Raw genomic sequence first — 18,162 nt, 5'->3', positions numbered from 1 at the left:
TCACACACACTCTCACACACACACACTCTCTCACTCTCTCTCTCTCACACACACACACACACACACACTCACACACACTCACTCTCTCTCACTCTCACACATGTCTGGTGTGTGTCAGCTGATCTCAGCTCAGGTCAGAGGGCTGCTGGGCGTCTCGGAGCGTCTCTGGAAGCAGAGTGTGGCTGATCCTCTTCATGATGACCGGACGCTGTTCCTGCAGATGAAGAGCCGGAGCGGTCAGCAGACAGAGTCCTTCACTTATGAGCGGTTCCTCAAGAACAAGAGCCAAGAAGATTCTCTCAGAAGAGCGGGACTCCTGCAATAAACAGACAGGAAATGTGTCTTTCGGTGTCCTTACTCCTTCAGAATCTACTACACTGCAAAACATTATTCTCTTACATAGTATATTTAGAAATATCTACATTTACTGTCAAAGTAAAATGACTTTATGATTTATATTGTGTGTGTGTGTGTGTGTGTATATATACACAATATATGATACACAAGAGTGATCTGGTCTACAATAGTGTTATTAAACCGTTATTTTTTTGTAAATAACACAATGCAAACATTAGCGCAACATTCTTAGAACGTTTGCGAGCGCTTGAGTTATTCAGGTTAGGGTTCATTGTGTCTTAATGTGTGTGTTCTTTATCTGAACTGCTGAAAATCAACTAAACTATTGCTTCAGTTCGTGACTCAAAACAGCGAACCCGATCTCCGTTTATACACAGAACTCAAACCGTTTTCAATCCAAACAAAGCCCACACCATCTTCATCCTCTTCATCATCTTCTGCAGAGCCGCTTCTTTGCTCGGATCCTTCGTGAGTGTTTGTTTCTCAGAGCATCGGACTGAGATCCGATCCGAATTCCTCGCAGGTCGCTCTCGTCTCCACAAAGGCGTTTTCTCGACGAACCGCTGGCGAGTTTACGAACCCTACTACGGCGAGGGCGTGCTGCTTCATATTCATGAGACCCGCGCTCCCATTGGAGGACAAGCGCTCGACGTCATCGGCCTCGTTAATATTCTAGAGGCGCGCTTTCCCATTAGACGACAACATTACGTCAACAATTTAAATTAATATTATATAACAGCGTAATAATGTTAGGATTTATACAGTCAAATGCATAGCAGCAAAACAGTAAAAAGAATATATTTATATACTACCACTAGCACACAAAAAAATATACAATAACTTACGAATAGCATTTTTTTGTTTTATTTGTTGCATAATTTATAATTAAATTATTATTTGTTATAATTTCATCCAGACGATCCAACGGTAGCTACTCGGATCTCGGGTTGCCTGGCGGACATCTCGACATGGATGCAAGAGTACCATCTACAGCTCAACCTGACAAAGACTGAGCTGCTTGTATTCCCTGCCACTCCAACTACACAGCATGACTTCACCATCCAGCTAGGTTCTTCGTCAATTACCCCATCATCCTCAGTCAGAAATCTTGGTGTAATCCTCGATGACCAACTTACCTTCAAAGATCACATTGCAAAGACTGCTCGATCCTGCAGGTTTGCACTACACAACATCAGAAAGATCAGGCCCTTTCTAACAGAGAAAGCTGCACAGCTACTTGTCCAGGCCCTTGTCATTTCTAGACTGGACTACTGCAATGCTCTTCTGGCTGGACTTCCATCGAACACAATAAAACCTCTACAAATGATTCAGAATGCAGCGGCACGGCTGGTATTCAATGAGCCCAAGAGAACCCATGTTACACCTCTCTTTATCTCCTTACATTGGCTACCGATTGCAGCTCGCATCAAGTTCAAGGCACTGATGCTTGCATATAGAACAACCACAGACTCGGCACGGTCTACTTCCACTCACTATTACAAATCTACACACCCTCTAGAAGTCTGAGATCTGCTAGCGAAGCGACGCCTCATGGTACCATCTCAAAGAGGCTCGAAATCACTCTCCAGAACTTTCTCGATTTCTCTGTTCCTGGCTGGTGGAGCGATCTTCCCGTACATATCCGGAATGCTGGATCTCTGTCAATCTTTAAGAAACTGCTGAAAACTCACATCTTTCAGCAATACCTGACTTCTCATCCTCATCAAAAAAAAAAAAAAAAAAAAAAAAAAAAAAATACTCTCACTCTCACTGTCTCTGTCTCTCTTCTTATCCCCCTTGTTTATTCCTTCCCTTCTGGCATGTACTAATTTGAACACTCCCTGTGACTGGGTGTTATAAGCACTTACACTGTCTGTTTGTCTCTCTAAAAAAATGAATCGCTGTTGTACTCTCAATTGTAAGTCGCTTTGGATAAAAGCGTCTGCAAAATGACTAAATGTAAATGTAAATGTAAATGTAATGAAACATTTTGATCTATACTGAACCCACTTCATCCTATGTATATAATATTTTCCTTATAGAAAAAAATCTATAATACGCTTCTTTTTTCTGTATTAAAAACACACATTAATTGCACACTTTTCTATTATACACTTCATTTATCTGCTGACGTAGAATTACAAATCCTTCCAAAATGTAAATACTTTCTTTTCCTACACCACAATATTCATCGATATCACAGGAAATATTAAGTTTGAATCTTTCCTAAACAGGCTTTTAGTGTTTTGTAAGACACTTCCTTACTGATTTGTCAAGTTTTCATTCTTTAAACCAGGAGATATGTGACCCGGGATCAGAAAACCAGCCCCAAGGATTCATTATTTTGATAAAAGAAACGGAATAAATCATCTTTCCCTCGATGTGTTTTAGGAGAGGACGATATTCAGAAATGTATCTGGAATCTGTAAAAACTGATAAATTCACCTTTAATGTTTTTCAAATGAAGTCCAATGCATATAATAATAATAATAATAATAATAATAATAATAATAATAATAATAATAATAATAATAATAATAATAAATATTTACGACAGGAAATATAACAAAATATCTTCATGGAACATGATCTTCACTTAATATACTACCGATTTTTGGCATAAAAGAGAAATGTATAATTGTGTCCCGTGCAGTGTTTTGTTGGCTACTGCTACAAAAAATAAATGATATGAAGAAATAAAGAACGAAAAGTCTTCGAACAATCCATCGCTATAGGAGGGAAACGTCTCGACGTCAGCGCGCTTGATTAATATTCCAGAACGCGCCGTTCGATTGGAAGGCCGTGGCGCCGCCCACTTAATATTCATGAGCTCAGCCCAGGCCGTACTAGGATTGGTAATTTGGGTGCATGCAGGCGTAATGCGGAGAGGCGATCCCGGCCGGAGCTTCTGTCTGCGCTTTCATTAAAGGAGGCTCCTAATGAACGTCTCATACGTTACAGGACGGCGTTTAATCCCCCGCTCGCGCGCGCGTCGGTCATGGGCATCTGGAAGCGCGTCGGTCCTGATGAGGGAGCATCCGACGCCCGCTGATCTATCTGGGTCATCAGAAGGAAGGAGCTGCTGAAAATGCGGTGATCTGGGTGGAAACACGGCGCGCTTTGCCCCTTCGAAGCGAAGCGGATATCTTCTACAGGTAAACGATGCGACGATCCTCCGACGCTCCTCCGGAACGCGTCCGCGGGCGCCTCCGGTTTACCGAGCGGACCCCCGAGGACAGGTGCGAGAGAGAACGAGGCGTTTAACGAACATCTGCAAGGTCACAAACCGCCTTCACCTGCCGCGCGTGGAGGGTGCGCGTCGCGTCGCGTGGCGTGGCGTCGCGTGGCGCGCGAGGCGTCCGCGGGCTCGCGCTCCACCGGGAACGGACGGCCGCGGATCCGAGCGGAGGACCGGCCTTCGGACACGTTGCGTTTTTCAGAAAAGGGTCGCTTCAGTAAGAAGCGTTCGGGAGCGTCGTGGGCGCGCGCGCGCGTGAAGTCGGGCTCTTTAGGCGGTAATTGGTTGATTTTTGAGCTCCGGGGATTTGAAGCGAACCCTTCAGCGCGTCAGCGTCGTTTCGGGCCGGTAGAGACGCGTTCAGACAGCCTTTGATCCGATGCACGGCCGGTAAAAAGCAAAGCATCAATTTTTGAAAATGTTTTCACGAATGTGCCTAAATATACCCCTCTGTTTCCAGGCGTCCAGGACTCCTCCGAGAGACAGAGCTGCTTCTTAAAGCTTATGTAAATAGGGTAGTGTTCACGGAACCTTCTTGTAACGTTATTAATATTTTATGCACGAAGAAAAAGGAAATGTTCTCGGGATGTTGTCTGTATGTTACCAAAAAAACATAAAACATAATTTTTTTATTATATATATATATATATATATATATATATATATATATATATATATATATATATATATTATTTATTTTTATATATACGAAATGCAATTTTCGTATAGACATTTTACAAAAAATTCACATGTAATAATAAGTAATGGTCTTTTCATATAAACTGCTTTAAATGTAACGTCTTACCGTCAAAAAGAGTTCCTTTAATCATCAGATACTTTTAAAAGAACTGGCCGTTCGGACGATGTCTTCAGGACTCGGTGGAAGGTTACGAAAAACATTTGACTGTTCTGTAGTTTATTAAAGTTCAGTTCCTTTGAATGCAGAGTTCACCCAGAAATGAATCACCGTTTGCTCTGAACTTCAGATTAAAGCCTGAACAGAAAGTCTGAAGCCATTTTTCGCTTTCCAGTAAACGTCTAAAACGTCTTTAAATCAAGATACGTTTACTAGAGAGACTGAGAAATCGCAAAAATGGAGATAATGTTTAGGTCAGTTATTCATGTGATGATTTCTACAGTTCAGTTTGAGTCAAAGCAGTGTTACAGTAATAAACAGTTTAATTAAAACAAGAACAAATATCTGCCTGTGAAGACCAAAGTAACACATACAGTATAAAGTGTGTGTGTGTGTGTGTGTGTGTGTCTGAGTGTGTGTGTCTGAGTGTGTGTGTGTGTGTGTGTGTGTGTGTGTGTGAGTGTGTGTGTGTATGAGTGTGTGTGTGTGTGTGTGTGAGAGTGTGTGTGTGTATGAGTGTGTGTGTGTGTGTGTGTGTGTGTGTGTGTGTGTGTGTCTGAGTGTGTGTGTGAGTGTGTGTGTGTGTGTGTGTCTGAGTGTGTGTGTGTGTGTGTGTGTGTGTGTGTGTGTGTCTGAGTGTGTGTGTGTGAGTGTGTGTGTGTGTGTGTGTGTGAGTGTGTGTGTGTGAGTGTGTGTGTGTGTGTGTGTGTGTGTGTGTGTGTGTGTGTGTGTGTGTGTGTGTGTGTGTGTGTGTGTGTGTGTGTGTGTGTGTGTGAGTGTGTGTGTGTGTGTGTGTGTGTGTGTGTGTGTGTGTGTGTGTGTGTGTGAGTGTGTGTGTGTGTGTGTGTGTGTGAGTGTGTGTGTGTGTGTGTGTGTGTGCACTTAAATCATTTATGTGTATCTATCAGTCCAGACGGTCCGCTGGCAGTCAGTGTAAAGAGAGAAGAGAACACACTCAGCTCTCGGTCCTCAGCAGAAAACATCTGTTCTAGTCTGATAACTGATCTGATCTCACATCACACCACCTCCTCGTATCAACTGCAGGCTGATGTTTATTTAGTACATGTTTGACATGAAGAGAAAATAAGAGTCGAATTTATAAAAAAAATGACCTTGTTCACAGCCCCGTGATTCTTTAAGACGCTCCAGAAGAAGAAAGCATGCATGAAACGCCGGGGTGTGAAAACTTTAGATGAGAATGAAGATGTGTACATAGTACTTTAAATATTATATTTATTCCATTTTGTACTGTGCTTCGGAAGATATATCCGTGTTTCCCAGGAGACTAAATAAGTTCAATTTACCCTGATCGTCAGATTCAAAAGTTTTCACGCCCCAGCTCTTAATGCATGGCTTTTTTGTTTTATTTTTCCCTTCTGGAGTAAAATAACTAACATTTTACACTTTCTGAAAGGGGGGTGTAAACTTTTGATCCCAGTATTTTAAAGTTTATTTTCACCCAAAACAGAATTTTTAATGGAATATTACTATAATACTAATATAATGTTAAAAAGTCCAGTTTTCTTGGGATATAAGACTATAAAACATTTCTTAGAGCATTCATCGAGTTTGCTGATCCCTGAGTAATCTCAGCATTGAGAAGATAATCACGTTTAGTTCTAACGTTAGAAGAACATTCCTTAAACATCACTTAAAGAATGCGTTGTCGTATCATTTATATAACTTTTTCAAACATGTTAGTAAAGTATAGTGAGAATAAAGTATAGTTAGTAAAGTATAGTAGTATAGTGAGAATTGTTCCCGTTAGCTGATCTTGAACAGTTCAAAAAACCTTCTTACAATAAAGATCTGGAACGCTTCAAACTAATGTTCATAAAATGTGTTAATAGAACATTTGTTACATAACGTACTTAAAGTGTTAGCACAGAAACATATATTTATTTTATTTCTGAAACAAATGTTTCTGCTGGTTTTAAGAAGTTCGTGAACATTCAAAAATATTCCCGTAATGTTTGCCAGTTCCCTTAACATTAGAACCATGAAGAGATACTTCAAAAAGGAACATGTTCTAGTTAGCGGAACGATTATAAAACATTACGACAGAAACGTTGTTTATACAAGGAACGTTATGTATTTATTTGAGTTGGATGTTCGTCTAATGTTTTTTAAATGTTGCACTTGTTCAAAAAAGTAACGTTCCCATAATGTTGGCAAAAAGATACATGTGTTCCGTTAAAAAAAAAACATTTGCAAACGTTTTAAAATCTTGAGCATTCAGAAATAACATTTTAGAACGATACATTCTTAAGACATTTTTTTAGCGGTGTAGTTATCTTTACTGTTTGCTGACTGTAATGATAACTCCTGAAGCGTTTTAGTTTAAAGCTTTGAAATGAACGTTTAGGGAAAATCCAAAAGAATGTTTGCAAAATGATACAGTGTTCCTTTAACGTACATTCTGGACCGTTTAAAAAGATTCAGAACGAAAGGTTCCACACATTAATAGCAAAACATTCCCAGAATATATTTGTGGTGGCGCCGTCAAACGATTAATCCCAGTTTTTGTTTACATTATATGTGTACTCTGTATATTTATTATGCGTATGTAAGTACACACAGAAATCTGAATTATTTAAATGAAATATTGGTGGGAAATATGTTGGTGTAAACAAATATTAGTCATCGGGGAGTGTGTGAAGCGGAGCTGGAGGGATCAGCTTTGGTTTGAAGGCGTGTGGAAACATCACGCTGCTTCTCTTGTGGTTCGGTGAGAGCTGACCGGAAAAACGGCACGCAAAGCTCAGCGCGAGGCGCCCGGCAGCACATCCACAGCGGCGTTTGGGAGGCGAAGCAGCGCCTGCGGAGCGACCCGCTGAAAATACACACGCTTTGCCAACGAAAGCAGCCAGCTGGTTGGCAAACAACACCAGAGACTCAATAAAGGGGCTGATGGGAAGGTCATTTGATATGCAGAGAGTGACATCACCGGCCAACAAGACGGCTGATTCGTCCTTGACCCGGGAGTTCTGTACGAATGCGCTCAATGCGTTCGATTCGAGCGGCGCGCAGGGAACGTTCTGACAATGTTGCAGTAACGTTGTTTCTAAGTAATCGGGCCTTTGGTGTCTGCGAAACGTTCCTCAAAATCTTTATTTAGTTGGATGTCCGTCAACGGCGGCGTTTAAACGTTACTTTCAGAATCACCGGAAAATGAGTAACATTCTGTTTGGATTACAAAAAATGACTTTTTTTTTAGAAAATAACACTTTGAAAACACTCTTTTGTTCTCTGGGACGTTATGTAATGCTCTCAGACGTTAGCACAGAAACGTTATTTTGACGTCGTTCGTGGGATCTGTCTGACGTTCATCTAATGATATTTTACTCATTTTTTGTTACTAATTGTTTCAGAACATTCAGAGAACGTTAGCGGAATACTAAGAAAACATCCAGAAATGACATTTTATAATGTTAGCGATACCATCTTAGAACATATTTTTGTAGTTGGGGGTTTATTGTTAGCACAAAAAAACCTTATTTTTATGTCATATATGAAGCAAATTGTTTTAGTTGGACGTTTATCTAACGGTTAAATGTATCTTTTTACAGATATTCGAAAGTAACATTCACACAATGTCTGCGAAATGATACAATGTTACGATTCAACCCTGAAACACTGATACAATTAAAAAAGCCCCCTTCCGAGTACACTAAGAAACAGCATTTTTTATAACGGTATGAAAACGCTTTTAGAACGTTTTAGCGAACACGGTCACGTTTTCTCAGCGGCAGCATGTCATTATTTAAAGCCGTGGCCTTTATACGTGACAGAGATGAATGGGCACGCGTGTTCCTGTCGTTCATTTCATGCGTCTTTAGTTTAGCGGGCTCCCGTTCTCGTTGCTCCTCCGTACTGTGACTCTTATTGGCTGTTTCTACCTGCAGGTCTGTCTCTAGTGTCACACACAGCAAGCGTTCTCAGCGCGCTGCTTTGAAAGCCTTATCTCCGTCACGTTCAGAAGATCTCCAAGGTTACAAACGACAGAAGCCAGAAGAAGCGATCTGCTGATATTTGGGTGAAACGCAGCAACCACCAGCCAATGCTCGGATTTCTCTCACGATTAAACATCCTCGATTAAACTTTCATGCTCTTTGCAAAGACGCACTCTGATGAAAAGCGTAGCTGGGATGAAATGTTATATCTGGTCAAGGACTTAAGAGTCATTCGGAGAATACGTTTCTCATCCCGCACGAGTAAAACGTAACGCGAGCGGCCCTGAAGAGCCGAGCGGATCGATGCGAGGGAACCGGGCGTCTCTCCTGATGTGGCATCTGTGTTGATGCTCTTTGTCTCCGCTCGGTCTTTGGAGACGTCAGACTAATTCTGATGAGTATCTGGACGGCCAGAGGAGTCTTTCATCTCGCCGAACACAAAGATGAAAGGATCGTCATTATCATATCAAAAACAGCGCGTCAGTGGAGCGTGAGTGAGCTTTAAGAAAGGTCCCCAGAAAGCTCCTCGGCGACGTGACGCTCGTGAAGGGCTTGTTTGCTCAGGATGATGGGGTTTGTTTGTCCTGACGCTGTCAAACGATTCATCGCAACCAAAATAAACCCTTTTATTGACATAATATTAGATATATACGGGTATTTGCAAATGCATAATAAATATACGCAGTTATTTTTTTATCTTGGATGTGATTAATCAGCTTTTAGCCCTTGTTTGTTCTGAAGTCATCTGTTGTGCTCCTAAACAGTAAGGTCTTACCCCCTTTTACAGTAAAAAGATCTTTTAAAGCATCTGGAATGCAATAAAGTCGTTTTTAAGCATTTGCTGCGTGGTAAAAAACAGGCCAATAAATAATTCACTTAGCAGACGTTGCAGCAAATCCTTTTTAACAGAATATAAAAATCAGCTACTATTATAAAATGTTTTGGGCTTTGCCTTATTTTTATATTTTATGACTCACTGGAAGAGTTTTTACTTTTTACTTTACAGTCATTTAAAGCTTTCTACAGATATAAACCGTCAAGTCGCTCGGTTCGGGTTCATCGATGTGAAGCACTTCCTCCCGAGACGGCAGAAAACGTGTCTTTTATAAAAGCACCGTTTTGTTGATAATGTGAATGTACACGAATAAAAGTGTGTGAAACCTTCCCTCTCGATCAAACGAAAGTACTTTTCTCTTCTGCTACTGATCTCTCTGTTTGCTTTCTCCGCAGGTTGTTTAACCGTCTCCCGGAGTCCAGATGGAGATGCTACTGCTTTATTTGATGGTTGCTGTCATGGCGTTAAAGGCCCAGAAGATCCAAGTATGCCCCAAGCGCTGCATTTGCCAGGTTTTGTCCCCCAATCTGGCAACCCTGTGTGATAAAAAGGGGCTGCTGTTTGTCCCCCCGAACATCGACAGACGCACCGTGGAGCTCCGACTGGGCGACAACTTCATCACGGGCATCAAGCGGAAGGATTTCGCCAACATGACCAAACTGGTGGACCTGACGCTCTCCAGGAACACGATAGGATCGGTCACGCCTCACGCGTTCAACGACCTGGAGAACCTCCGCGCCCTTCACCTGGACAGCAACCGCCTGACCCACATAACCAACGACACGTTCAGCGGCATGTCCAAGCTGCACCACCTCATTCTCAACAACAACCAGCTCACGCACATCCACATCGGAGCGTTCAACGACCTCCTGGCGCTCGAGGAGCTGGATTTGTCCTACAACAACCTGGAGAGCGTGCCGTGGATCGCCATCCAGCTCATGAGCAACCTGCACACCTTGAACCTCGACCACAACATGATCAACTACATCCCCGAAGGAACCTTCTCCGGCCTCCAGAAGCTCAAGCGCCTGGATGTCACGTCCAATAAGCTCCACAAGCTCCCGCCGGATCCTGTGTTCCAGCGCGCCGGGGTTTTAGCCACGTCCGGCGTCCTGGGTCCGTCGTCTTTCGCGCTGAGCTTCGGTGGAAACCCGCTGCACTGTAACTGCGAGCTGCTCTGGCTTCGGCGGCTGCGGCGCGAGGACGACCTGGAGACCTGCGCGGCTCCGCAGCACCTCGCCGGACGCTACTTCTGGACCGTATCCGAGGAGGAGTTCCTCTGCGAGCCGCCGCTCATCACCAGACACTCTCAGGAGACCCGGGCCCTCGAGGGACAGCAGGTGTCCCTGCGCTGCAAAGCTCGAGGCGACCCGGACCCCGTCATCCACTGGATCGCTCCGGACGGGAAGCTGGTGTTCAACTCCAGCCGCACCGTCCTCCACTCGGACGGGACCCTGGACATCCTGATCAGCACGGTCAAGGACTCTGGGTCGTTCACTTGTGTCGCTTCCAACCCGTCCGGAGAAGCCCAGCAGACCGTAGACCTGCTCATCACCAAGCTTCCCCATTTCACCAACGACACCAGCATGGTCCAGGAGCCGGATCCGGGGTCGTCCGACATCGCCACTTCCGCCAAGACGGGTGGAGACGGGGGCTCCTCGATGGGCAACAAGGGTGGACAGGAGAAGAGAGTCCTGATCTCCGAGATCACCTCGTCCACGGCTCTGGTCAAGTTCAACTTTCAGAGGAATATTCCAGGGATTCGTATGTTCCAGGTCCAGTACAACGGCACTTACGACGACTCGTTAGTATACAGGTGAGCCTGTTTGCTTTTGAGCGCCTTTTAATATTCCGGCATTTCAGAGAGAGCTCTGAAATAACGTTACATTTAAAAAAATAAATCTATTCAATGAAGTATCAATTGTGAAGCAACTGTAAAGTCGCTCTACAGAAGACAACGGCGTCAGATCAGTTAAAAGAGAACGTTCTGAGAACGTAACGTTAATAGAACATCTGTTTTAAATGTAAATGTTTTAAAAAAGGTTTTAAAAGTTGTTGGTATTGTATCATTCATGCAGTGTTTTTGTTTCTACTCGGTTCAGAATACTCCAAGTATCTCAAAACGTTAGAACAGAAACGCTATCGTTCATGTTTTCCTCAAAACATTTTTTTAATATCACTACTTTTTTTCAGAAAAGTTTCCTTAATGTTCATATAATGAAAGAGAAATCGAAACATTAAGCATTTAAGTCAACATTTCTAAAAAAGGCAACCTGGGCATTTTAAATAACGCTTTTAAAAACATTGCGGTTTATTAAGGAACATTAATGAAATGCCTGTTTAAAGTGTTCTCAAAACATTATTTATGCATCGTACATGGAACGCCGTTTCCTGAAACGTTGAAGTTGGACGTTCATCCTAATGTTTTAGATGTTGTGTATGTAGGATTGACCTTGTTGAACTATTATTGCAGGTCAAATGAGTGCATATGACAACGAATAAAATGAAATAGTGTGTGTTTTAAGCCAACTGGCAACCCGGGTGAATGACAGCGGCGGGAGACTCGAACCCAAACACTTTAATAACTCAATGTAGCATTGTTTTAAGTATGTTAACTTAGCTTGTTTCTTAAAAAACTGTTATTTTGAGTCATAAGCGTACATACAGCATCTTTAAATGCTGTTACCCGTTTCAGAATACTTAAAAGTAATATCATTTGTAAAATGCTCAACTAGAACGATCCTTCAATACCCGAGAAAAAACATTCAGAACATTTTGACTTCATGGGTTCAGGTTTTGTCATCCGATCGTGTCGGTGCAGATCAATGTTAATCGAAAGACCAAACCCTGGACTCACAGACACCTACAGACTACAAAAGTGAAGGGAGATCAGCAGCAGAAGATCATAAAAAGCCTAAAAAGACGGTTCTTCATTTCCTGAGTCTTATTAGTGAATCAAAACAATACAGTAAAAACTTTGCAGTCTAATCCAAAAAAGAAAATGTTAAAAAAAGACTAATGAGTCGATTTGTTTTAGTGATTCTGTGAGCGGTTATATTTGATGAATAAAACAACTTAGAGTTATCCTGTGAGACTAGTTATTAGACTAGTTATTAGACTAGTTATTGATTGGTTGTTCATAAGAGCACTGATAGAGGACGTGAATGAGATGTTTGGACTCGTTTTAAGATTAAACTCACTTCCTTTTGACAAATTCCTCAGAAAACAAGGCTTCTCAAGTCAATACAGAACATCTTAATTAAAGAGCGTTACGGTTTTCATTTATATTGCAAAATACAAAGAGTAAGATCCCAGAACCTTCTCGTAACTTTCACTAATGTTCTTTTAACAGTTAAAGAAACGTTCGGACAAAACATTTTTAACACAATGTTTATATCAATGTTTGGTAAACGTTCTCACAACGTTCTGAGATCAACGTCCTTACGATGTTACGTGAACTTAATCTAAAAAACATCATTTAACTTTTAAAAGAAGAGACATTTTAAAAGTTCTCTGAATATTATTAAAAACTACAAATAATGTATTTTGAGGGAAAAAAGTTATTAGAAGTGTGTGAGATTTTCTTTGTGTAAAACATTTTAACGACGTTATAAATCACAGGAAGAGCACTTGAACGCTTTTAAACTATTCAAAATTCATTTTGTGAAAATATACAGTTAGTAGTTGCTGTAAGAAAAGACTTTATAACCCTGAGTGTCAGAATCACAACAAAAACGTTAAAAAACGATTGTATTCCTGGAAACAGAATCAGTAGAACTAACATTAAAAATCACATCAAGAGTATAGTATTCTAGTATTAAATATAAAGACTCAAACCTGCTATATTTTGGGAAACAAAGCTTTCAATAGCGTTCGAATTATCGAATGAAAACGGGACAATGTCTAAATAACCTCCATTAGTTGCTTTTTGTAATGTGTTGCGTCTGAAAAGCTACTAAAAGACGCTCTTTTCTCGTCCCCCGGGGAACAACACCATCATAAGAGTAAGGTTTTATGATCATACGTAATATGAAAGATGAATAAATAATATTTCCATTGATTGTGATCAGACCACATCCGTCTGAGATCTGGAATCCGAGGGAGCAAAGAAATATTAAAATCCCCTTCAAAGTTGTCCTAATGAAGCTTTTATCACTATATTACTAATCAAACACGGATGATCAATATATCTCATGAACGATGTTTGCAGAATGATCCCTCCGACCAGTAAAAGCATCACGGTCAACAACCTGGCGGCGGGGACCACGTACGATCTGTGCGTTCTGGCGATCTACGACGACGCTCTGACGGCGCTCACGGCGACCCGAGTCGTGGGCTGCGTTCACTTCTCCACCGAGCCGCAGTACCTCCGCTGTCACTTCATGCAGTCGCAGTTCCTCGGCGGCACCATCGTGGTCATCATCGGCGGCGTGATCGTGGCGTCCGTGCTGGCCTTCATCATCTTCCTCATCGTGCGCTACCGGGTGTGTCAGCAGGAGGGCGCCGATAAGGGCCTGGAGCTGGGAGACGTGCGCTCGCTGTCCGAGCATCAGGTCTGAGCCAACACCAGCAGAGCTTTTAGGGACAAACACTCTCGCTAGCACTGTTTACCACAACCCAACGTGTTGGGACGGTATTAAATATGAAAAGAATCAAACTAAACGACTTTCAGATCACATGAACGATTACGCAGAGATGTTTAAACTGAAATATTAGACACTTTTACACACATTTCGAATCTAGTTGCGACAGGGTCGTGTTTATCACGGCGTAGCATCTCCTCTTCTCTTCAAAACAGCCTGAAGACGTCTGGGCATCGAGGTTAGAGTTTCTGGAGTCTCGTGTTGGAGTTTGGTCCTATTCTCGTCTGATACAGGTTTTTAGCTGCTGAAGAGTTTGTGGTCATTGAATGATGCTCCAAATGTAAAAGATCGGGAAAGATCTGACCTTCCTGAAATAGACGTCATCCGGAGGGGAGCATAAGTTGCTCTAAAACCTTTATATAGCATTCATAGTGTCTTCCAGAACATGAAGCTGCTCATACAGTATACACTTATACACCTCCATACCATCAGAGATACTGCTTCTGAACTGAACTGAAACACACTGAAGATCTCCTCCTCCACAGAACACTCTTCACTTCAAACAGTCCATTTTAACCCACAGGACACCACCAGACCTGTATCTTCACACATGGCTTCATTTGATCACGACAGAGCTTTAGTTGTCGTCTGCAGGCGTCTCGGAGGATTGTGTTTCTGGAAGTATTCCTGGACATCCAGTAATGTCTGAAAGAATCATGTGACGAGTGTCTTCTGAGACCTGAAGACCACGAGCATCCAACAAAGATCTTCAGCCTTGTCTCTTACAAAGAGATTCCTGCAGTTTCTCTGACTCTGAGATGATGTTCTTCACCTGTAGATGATGACGTTGAGGAACGCTGTTTTTCAAGTATCTTTTTACACACTCTTTCACAGATTGAAGAGCCTCTGTCCATCTTTACTTCTGAGTCTCTGTCTCTCGAAGACATCTCTTTTAAAGCTAATCACGTTACGAACCTGATGTCAATTCACTTAATTAGTTGATAGATGTTCTCCCAGCTGAAACTGTTTAAAATACTGGCTCATGTGATTTGAAAGTCATTCATTTTATTCAAATTTAAAAAGCGTCCCAACATTTACTGAATTTGGGGCCCAGTATAAATCTCTAAACATTCTTGAATTAAAATACATTTAAGTAAATAACTACTGATATTAAGTCTTGTTTTCTAGGAAAATATATTTTTATATGTTTTTGCCTAAATATATCTAGGCTAAGAAAAATAATCTTAATTCAAAGGCTAAACAAGTTTATTTTTCATGCCCCACTGGCAGATACGTCTGCTTATTTTAAAGAAAGTGCAACACACTAACAAAATATAAAATATAACACAAAAATGAACAATGTAATTTTATTGTGCCATTCCAGATTCATCTGAGTTTGTTTCTTAAAACGTTCATGAATCAAAATACTTCACAAGTAAAATAATTTAGGATATTTACTCTTTATAAAAAAAAAACAAGGTAAAAAAAATTATCTTATTTCTTAGAAAAAACAAGATTATTTTGTTGACCCAACAAAACCAAAAAATTTAATTTGGAATTTTTATTTGTTTAGAAAAACCTTCTTAAGAGTTTTTGTATATCAGGGCTTTAAACGTCACAAAACAACATTTTTTGCAGAGCAACCCTTAATCTTGCGTGGAAATGTTTTTCGTTCCTCAGGTCTGTGGAATCATCAAGTCCATGTCGAAGCAGGTTCTGGGTCCGGACGCGTGCCGGAAGGTGTCTCCTCAGAGCGAATCCGTCTCATCCCGGGCGTCCAAACCGGACTGTACGGTCACCACGTCCTCCGCTAGCCACAGCTGGCACCCGGCGTCTCCCAACCCCGTGCGTCCGGCGCGCACCGACACGCAGGTCGACGTCGAGCCGGACAACTCCAACAGGAACAACTCGGCCAAGGTGCGGCCGGCCGTCGCGCGTACTCCACGATAGTGACGCCGGCGTCGCGCAGAGCCCAGCTCCAGAGCCTCCACAGCTACCAGACCGTCCCGGCGGGCTGCGCTCGCGTCAGTCGGCGTCACTCGCTCCACGTGAACTCCTGCAAACAGCCGGCGTACGGCAGCTACCCGCAGCCGCTGCGCTCCAAACGCAGCCTGTCCATGAGCGGCGGAGATATTCCCCAGATGGACGCGGGCCAGATTCGTGACGGGAGATCCTCGCTGTCCCAGTCCGAGTGGGTTCTGGAGAGCACGTTATAATGGAGGATTTTGCACTTCACTTCCGTCTGGTTTTTAATAGCGTTCCAGGCCACCGTACGTGTGTTAGAACCTCGGACAGTCAAGAGAGGACGATGTTTTTTAAGCACAAATTAAATACCGTTTCCTGCATATAGTACAACAATACTACGACTTGTATATTTCTTTGTTTTATGGGATAATACACAGACACTGCATATGTTACGTTGTGTAAAATAAAATGTGAAAACGATACGCGTGTACTTGTTCAATACGACCCGCGCTGCGCGATTGATAATAACAGACGGAAAATGCAGCGAAACATCGGCCGCAAATATTGAAGAACTGTGTAACTGGAGCGTACTTTGGTGCGTACGACTGAAAAATTATACACTTTTTATTAAGGAATATTTAAGCCCTTTTTACAATAAAGGAAAGAGGTTTAAGGAATAAATCGAAAGGGAACGCGAAATGCATTTCTGTCGTTTTCCAGTGCAAATGATTCCCCGGGAAATGAACATAAAAAGTCATGTTTTCTGATTCTGAAACTTATAATGATCACAAGAACAACAAATATCTTTTAATGAGTTTGAACTCAAAGGAAAAATCTTCACGTGTTTCGTATCTTCAGCAGATCTGTCTTGATTTAAGGATCTTTAGATATTTATGTAGGAAACCAAGACAAAAACACTGAGGAAGATGATTGGGTTATTCTGTATTTAATGCCACGACGACATGAATTTAACGCTTTCTGTCTGATTTAAGAGCTTTTCTTTCTTTATTCGTGGAAGAGCCAACTAAGAGAGAAGAAAACTCAAACGTAATCATAGAAATGTCTCATGAAATGCTTTCATTTAGAAGCTAAACCACACCAACTCTCGTTCTTCAGACATAAATGATCTTTTCTAACGAGAGCTCAAATGCTCAGTTGTTGAGGAATCTCAGATAAATCTACTGTAGCGGTCAGTTATTACTTTTAAGCGTAAAGAAGCAATGCGTTCGTGTCTCAGCTGCTCGGCTGAAGATGAAGCAGAAGGTCTGGTCGTGAAAGCCTCATTATTTTTAGACGTGTTAATGCTCGTGTTCCTCAGAAGCAGCGAGTTCTTGTGTTTGTTCGAAGGAACGCCGTGAAGGTGACGAAAGAGAGCAGTTCAGTCCCGAGAGGCCCGTGGTCCTCCTACATTTACAGAACATTTCACTCCAGAAGGAAGACGAGCACAGAAGCGTGAGGACCGTCTTTAAGCTCCGTTCTCAAGACTCGGTCGGTTTGCAAAAGCGCTTCGTTTTTAGTAAAGGGATGGACTTTCAACAAACGCATTCGTACAATTATTTTTAAGAGATATTGCCATATCAGATGTGTTTCGTGTTTAGATCATTTTATGTATGGAGAGCCCTTAGTGCCAAAAATACTTCGGTAAAGTTACGTTAAAACTTTTATACGATATACTTCTCCGCACGCCTCTATTAATAAACCACTGCAGCACGAAAAACCAACCAGTATCTGCTTACAAAGGTTTACGAGTAATATTTAAGTGGTTTTGCTATTTATCTGAAATACGTATTTTTCACGAGTTTGAATTTAATTCAATTTCATTTACTCTAACGGCGTTCATGCTAGCAGTTCACCGATTCTACCTTCTTATGTATTTCACAGCGATTCATTCAAAGGAAACTGAATCAATACGATCATTTTAAGATAAACAGAAACAGAAGAAGGACGTCTGCGAGACGCTTCCAGGAAGAATCCTGCTTGGTGTGCTTCACCTGTTAATTACACTTTTAATAAAAAGGAGCTTTTACGGATTTCTTGAAAGCGTTACGATGAACGGACGAATACGAAGGAGGCGAGCGGACGAGCTCGTTAAAACCAGCCGAAGAGTTAATTAACCATTCATTAATTCATGCCCACCAGTCTCTCTGCTCGTTATCATCCTGAAGAACGCAATCGCCTTCAAAAGAAACATAGAATAAGTGTATCTCCGGCTAAAACCTGATCATGATCTTCCAGGTTGCTCTTTAATGCATTAAAATAATTGGATTTGATAAAACACTTTAAACTTTCCATCATTTTTGGAGTTATATGAGATTAAATGAGCTTTCTGTCCACTTGATTGTGTTTAAGTTGAAAAACAGTATTTCTCTGAATGC

The 18,162-nt window shown here is 41.8% G+C and overlaps 2 protein-coding genes across 6 annotated transcripts in view; both read left to right on the top strand.

Moving 5' to 3' along the window:
* LOC122324466 (sterile alpha motif domain-containing protein 15-like) overlaps positions 1-455 on the top strand; it is a 2,164-nt gene extending 1,709 nt beyond the window's left edge. For all 5 annotated transcript variants that reach the window (XR_006247179.1, XR_006247180.1, XR_006247182.1 and 2 more), the window contains exon 3: positions 119-455. Coding sequence is in view for 1 of the 5 variants with exons in the window: in XM_043218888.1 (XP_043074823.1) it covers positions 119-325 (207 nt within the window). In the remaining 4 variants the exon portion in view is untranslated. The remainder of the gene's footprint in view (positions 1-118) is intronic.
* Positions 456-2,893: 2,438 nt separating this feature from the next.
* On the top strand, positions 2,894-16,267 carry lrfn5b (leucine rich repeat and fibronectin type III domain containing 5b). Its single transcript, XM_043220357.1, is given in 5 exon segments — positions 2,894-3,512; positions 9,635-11,055; positions 13,450-13,792; positions 15,503-15,752; positions 15,755-16,267. Coding segments are annotated over 4 exon segments (2,271 nt in total). The 5' UTR covers positions 2,894-3,512; positions 9,635-9,661; the 3' UTR covers positions 16,039-16,267.
* Positions 16,268-18,162: the final 1,895 nt, after the last annotated feature.

Source organism: Puntigrus tetrazona, chromosome 20 (genome assembly GCF_018831695.1).
Source record: "Puntigrus tetrazona isolate hp1 chromosome 20, ASM1883169v1, whole genome shotgun sequence".
NCBI classification, from domain to species: Eukaryota; Metazoa; Chordata; class Actinopteri; order Cypriniformes; family Cyprinidae; genus Puntigrus; species Puntigrus tetrazona.
This window is presented reverse-complemented; position numbering and strand designations above follow the sequence as displayed.